Here is a 6,348-nt window from a genome sequence, read left to right as displayed (position 1 = left end):
TTTTTTAGGTTGGTAGCAACGTAGACTTGTTCATAATATTGCTAGCATTGAAAATGTCAATTTTTATTCTCCGTTTGTGTATCTAATTAGTCAAGAGTCCCGTCTCTTATTTTATATACTCTTTGTTGGACAAAACGTGGCATTGTAAATTCAAAATTGTACTCCATGTCATGCTGTTTTCGGAATGTTTTAAATTAAAACAAAAATAGATTAGTTCCAATATACTGATGACTTGCTAAAGAGCAGTTAATTTATGAAAATAAAGTTGTTTTATAAGTTTCTTTATCTACGTTCTATTTAATTTTTAATATCGAAAATTATGCAACTTTCTAAAGACAACATAATTTATCAATGACGCTGTTTTGTAAATGTTTTTTTTTCTTCTCTAATAAACTATTTCAAAAAGACTTGGTTTCAAATCTCGTGGCAGCTCAAATTGCAAACGTCACGTAAATGTTATATTCTTTGCTAGATCCTATCTTTGTTGCATGTTGGTTGCATGATGCATTGCGTTGTCGTCAGTGTTGCCATTGCTACGGCAATTACCGTGTTCTATGGCTTTTCAACACAACAAAATATACGGTCTACGGCTGCAACCCATAGCTTGGCTCAAAAATAGGTTTTAAATGATAAATAAGTAAAATAGCTTTTGATTAACATTGATTTGTACCAGAAATAATTGTCTAAAATATTAATGCTTAAAATAGTTTTGGTTGTTATAAAATAAAGAGGGATATTCACAAACATTTCAATGATGTTATTAACGTTAAAACAGCGTTGTTAGGCAAATGTTGTAAAATTTTTCCTTTTTAAAGCATTGCTACTCAACGTTGATCTTTTTACCTTTCTTTTTACACAAACATAATATACATTTGATGTAGGGGCCGGGTAAAAAATGTCATTGGCAACACTGTTTGTGGCAGTCAGTTTGCTTTTCGTCGTCTCTGTTTATGGTTATGACTATAATATTGACTCGAATTTAATAAAATTTACGCTCATATGTTTTTAAAATAACAAAGTGTTGTTTGCAATTAGTTGTCTCATGGTTGCTCTTCTATATAACATATAATAGAAAAATGGAGGACAAAATATTGCTAGAAGAAGTGTGTATTCACACTTTACGAGAAAGAGTGTTTTTCGCAGCAAGAGATGGATTGTCTTTAACATTATATGCTTTGTTATATGAAAAAAATACTGATGAAATTGACGATTTGCTGAATAGGGTAAGTGTTTTTTTAAACCCTTCATATGATGCCATAATCATATCAAAACCCGCAGTAATTTTTTGACGCAGATTCCTGTCATTTAATTTTCTATTTATATCGACATAATTCGTACGTTACCTTTTGCGTATCATGCAATGTTTGCGTTATTTAAAATAATTTTGCGTCGTTTGCAATATATTTATCGAGGTTAATTTATCTCAAGTCCTATTTGTTAATATCATTATGTCCTTGAACAACTATAAAAGCAGTGACTTGAACCAAATTACTCTTACACTACACGTATTTCAAATTCTTAAATATATGATGAAATCATCTTGTGTAATATGATTTATAGTACAGTTTGTTATTGTCCCAGTTAAAAAAATATGCAATTTAATTTCAAGTAATTGATTACTATTGTAATTGTATTGAGAACATGTTTATAGTGCTTTAACAAGAAAGTTATAAAAAGTTGTTGTTATTTTCATAACAGTTTTTAAAAAAGTGCACATAAAATTTGATTTCATTGTGTATTTCGTGTTAAAAAAAACAATAATTTCGGAATCCTACTTCTCATGTTTTATATAAACTTTGTCTTTGTTTACCATGTAAAACAGTTGTTCATAGTAGTTTTAGTGTGTTATGATTTTTTGCTTGTCGAAAATCTTTTCCTCTGTCAAGAAATACAACAAAAGAAATTGAAACATGACATTGAACATTTTCTTAGAGTCTTAAATTAGTACTATGTCAGCTAGTCCTTATTCCACTCTATGGTCTAATACAATAGCTTCTTGTCTCTCAAATTAACACTATTTATTTTTACTGTCTTCCTTAGTCATGTCAACAAACTTGGTACTCGTGTTCTAATAATAGCGGCCTTCCTTTATCCGCATCACATGTGTTGTGTACATGTCATTGACATTGCAACCCATTTATATTTAGACTCATGACCGACTTGAAGCATATACCTTTATTTTCTCTTCCCTTTGCCTTTTGTTTTAAAAAAAAACATGAGAACACATTATATGTATTAAATGTTTTTATGTTTCCTAATTGATAATGGATTGAATTCTGTGGAGATTTGCTTATGCTGTTCAGTATTATAACATATTGGCAGTCGCCTGCAACTTGTCCACCCAGGTTAAAAAAAAATTGTAGGAGCCTATGTGTTTTTTAAGACTATGTTTTTTTTTCATATCATAAGGTGGCAAACGAAGGAGTGGCCACCTGAAAAGCTGATATAGCGAAGTGACCGTTGCCCATAGACATACGCAATTGCATATGCGTTGCCTACCTTTAATCGACGGACGAGAGGATGCACAGAAAGAAAATATAATATATTCCCTTTCCAAGCATCCTCTCATCCGGAAAGTCCACTTCCACTTCCAACATGTTCCAGAAATTCAAAGATATGTGTGAAGTCAACCAACCCCCACTTGGCCAGCGTGGTTGACTATGACCTAATCACCCTTAACTTAGGGTAGGCTCCGAGCCCCTCGGTGGGGACGTATAGTGAGCTGATGATGATGAATGGTTTGCCTTCCCTTAAGAGACATTATATGAGCCCTAATCACAATATCTGTTAGTTTGTAGATGTTTTTTTAACGACGTTGATCTAACGAATATGTTACTATAGACAATTAAATTGTTACATAATTTAAATACTTCTAATATAATAATTGTTTTAGACACAATGTTCAATCTATTGTTGTATTGAATAAATATGATTCCAATCAGATATCTGTAGTCTAAACAATGAACAAAAATGTAAATAATCTTATTGAGTGCAATTGATGAGCCTAACATTATTTTTTAAACATCTTTAAGATGAGGTTTTGATGGTGATAAAAAATCTCCTAGGGACTTGTAGGATTAAAGTGTAACTGAAAGATTTCAGTACTTGAGGAGCTGGAGTAATTTGTTCATACTTGCTTAAATAGAAAATATGTGATAAAAATAATATCACATATTTTCCGCCATAGAAATACTAAACGTTTATTTCTAATAAGGAAGGGGAAAAAGTGAATTTGGTGGGGGTTTATGCATAAGAACTTTCTCCATACTTCTGTTTTGTTCTTTATAGGTATGCAATGCTTGCAACCTTTTGCATTATTATTAGATGTCTTTGGGCAATGGTCTTTGTACTATTTTAACAATTTCATGTACCTCTTTGATAATATACCACATTACTATATAAGGTTATTTTAATATATGATATTAATTTTAGGATATATGTTGGGAGGGTATAAAGTGCACCCCGCTCATAGCCGCCGCGCGACATGGCCGTGAGGCCGCTGTCAGAATGCTTCTAGAAAAGTTCAGGCCTCCTGTCCGATTGGAGACGGAGGGCACTGTCAAGTTTGATGAATATGTTATTGAAGGTTTGTTATATTTATAATCACACTATTGCCTGTGACTTTATCATTGAAAAACTAACATAATTAGTAGAGTATGTGTTCTTCCAGACTATGTTCAACGTCTATGCCAAATTTAATTGAGATCCATGCAGTAATTCTGGAGATACTTTGTAACAAACATCCATCCATCCAAACATTCGCATTTATACTATCAGGATGATAGTAAGATTTTATTCATAATATTTTATCAACCCTGAATAGTATATACTAGTTTTCTTATCTTAGTTCATAATCAATCTTTTCTTAAGTATATCCTTTTTCGTACAATCCATATATTCCTCTGACTTTCTCTAGCCATATAATGGATGTTATTTTAAGATATTTTCATTCTATAATTCTACAAAATAAAAAAAAAATGCACATTTGTTTGTGGTTAGTTATATAAATATGTTTTTGTGTTGCGGTTTTGTTTCCTGTACTGCATGCTTATGTGTAAATATTTGGATGGTATTTAATTAAAGAAAACAAAGACCGTTTGTTCGTTGGATGGAATATTTACAAATTGTGCAACATTGCTAATTTGACATGTATAGTCTTGTAGATATATGAAAGTATGTGATTATTTTGTTGAAGTTAAACAAAGGTATCAAAGATTATTCATTGTGGCAAGAACATTGACTTTTATCCTTGTTTTCGTGTTGGTACAAAGAAGTTAGGATGTACCACATAATAGTAAAGTGACAATACATTTATAAAATGCGGGATATTCCTATAACTACATTTCCAACCAATGCTGTAATTTGACATCTAGGCAGTTAAAAGGAAATTCTTCAAATGAAACAATATTTTATTAATTCTTATGATTAACCTTTTTCATATTTAAATGTGTTTATTCTTTATTGTTTCTCACATTTGAAGGTATCCGTTGGAATAAACGTTTATATGTAAATTTTACTAAAATAATTATCCTTCAAATGAGTCTTGTTCTTGAATGAGTCAACTTTTGACGTAGTCTTGTCACCCTAGCGTGGACTTTTTGTATCTGGCATTAATCCAGAAAAGTCTTTGTTTCCCTCGTATGACTTATCGTAATTAATTCGGCGTAAGGTGTTATAAATTAAATTGGCATTGCCGTACGATGTAAAGTCGTAATCGTCGTAGTCTCGTGTTTCTTTGAAATCGAAAGCTCTACTAATATAGTTTCGTAGAAACGCAGGCAATCGTTTTAATATAGAATCTATGTTATTGCGTTTGTTTTTTCTTTGTGACGAAAGTTTAAAAACAAAAGATATTTTTAAATTTCTAATATTAGCTTGATTTAATATTCCTTAATATTCCTTTGTGATTAGTAAGTGACCACTCTTAATTATCTACATTTGTAAAGTGTAAAAACATTGAGTATTTTTATACAAGGAATGACAATATAAGGGACTAGCTGTCGCCCGCGTCTCTGTTCGAGGGGATTGAAAAAGAAAGTTAAAAAGTATCCTATGTGTTCTTCCAGACTATGCTGGTACATGCTATGCCAAATTTTATCTAGATACGTTCAGCCGTTCTGGAGATACTTTCAAAAAAACATCCGTCCATTCTTCTTAACATTCGCATTTATAATATTAAGATTTAAAAATCTGAAAAAAAAAAGTTGAATGTAATTTCATCATGTCATGTTCTTGTTCCAAAATATACTTTAATGAATTTCTAATTCTTGATAATCACGGACTGATGATAGCTTTGGCCACACAATAACGGAGTTGATGATGTTTCGTTTACTATTAATAATATAATTTCCAGGTGCAACAGCTCTCTGGTGTGCAGCTGGTGCTGGCCACTTAGGCATCGTTAAACGATTAGTGCGTGCTGGAGCTAACGTCAATCATGCGACAAAGACACTGAGCACACCACTCCGAGCGGCCTGCTTCGACGGTCGACTGGACATCGTTAAATATTTAGTACGACATGGCGCTGATATACATAAAGCGAATAAATATAATAATACATGCCTCATGATAGCAGCGTATAAAGGACATTTAGATGTGGTAAGTTGAATATCGGTGCGTCGGTAAGAGCGTCGGCCCAATCCGGTAATAATAAAGTAACGGCCCGAGCCGAGGTTCCTGAGGGAGCCCTCGAGCTTAGTTACTCTTAAACGAGGTTTAGGGCTAAGTGCAATCTGCGCTCGTCCACCTCAAGCCCGGTGAAGCTGTAAGGGCCTCCTCAAGGCAAACAGTGGCAATTCAGTCACAAAAAAAAGAGCGACGGTGGCTTGTAGTCTGCAGGTCCTAGGACCGAATCCCGCCATTCGACTATTGTCGTAAGCCATATCCTAGCACAAGCCTATAGTTTAGTTGGATTGGTATAAAAAATATTATTACATTTACAAAAATCTGCTTATATTTCTTTAAAAAAATATATATACAAGCTGCGTCTTTGGTTTGGTTACTGTTCCGCGTTGTTGTATCAATGGGTAAAAAATAACTGCTAAGGGAACATACACATACTACGTGACCTATTTTTATAGTTTTTTCGACGCCCCTCCCCTCGGTGACCACTCGTAGTGCTTGCCAAGACGGGGTTCTTTAGTTTTTACGTAGTAATTCATTATTATTATTTTTAATAATTTCACAGGCAAAAATTGAAAAAAAAAATAATTTTCTTCTTCTTTATTGCATAAAACGGTATGCATAGTTAAATTACTAGTGAATTATGTATTATGAAAAATAACAACTAACGACTACGCGACAAAAACCTGAGCCACCCCCCCCCGCACCTGTGACTGACCGTAGTAT

General features: G+C 33.0%; 2 protein-coding genes across 3 annotated transcripts in view; one reads left to right on the top strand and one right to left on the bottom strand.

Annotated features, from left to right (window-relative positions):
• Tmem214 (Transmembrane protein 214) overlaps window positions 1-172 on the bottom strand; it is an 11,152-nt gene extending 10,980 nt beyond the window's left edge. Inside the window, exon 1 of the mRNA XM_013307058.1 lies at window positions 163-172. Coding sequence (XP_013162512.1) covers window positions 163-172 — 10 coding nt within the window. The remainder of the gene's footprint in view (window positions 1-162) is intronic.
• Window positions 173-935: 763 nt separating this feature from the next.
• Window positions 936-6,348, top strand: part of Fem-1 (protein fem-1 homolog B) — a 14,261-nt gene continuing 8,848 nt past the window's right edge. For both annotated transcript variants that reach the window (XM_013307094.1, XM_013307095.1), the window contains exons 1-3: window positions 936-1,223; window positions 3,433-3,586; window positions 5,354-5,598. In XM_013307094.1, the coding sequence (XP_013162548.1) occupies window positions 1,077-1,223; window positions 3,433-3,586; window positions 5,354-5,598 (546 nt within the window). In that variant the 5' untranslated portion in view covers window positions 936-1,076. The remainder of the gene's footprint in view (window positions 1,224-3,432; window positions 3,587-5,353; window positions 5,599-6,348) is intronic.

This window comes from Papilio xuthus, unplaced genomic scaffold (assembly GCF_000836235.2).
Source record: "Papilio xuthus unplaced genomic scaffold, Pxut_1.1 DF828142.1, whole genome shotgun sequence".
NCBI classification, from domain to species: Eukaryota; Metazoa; Arthropoda; class Insecta; order Lepidoptera; family Papilionidae; genus Papilio; species Papilio xuthus.
The sequence above is the reverse complement of the archived record's forward strand: the minus strand, read 5'-3'. Positions and strand labels throughout refer to the sequence as shown.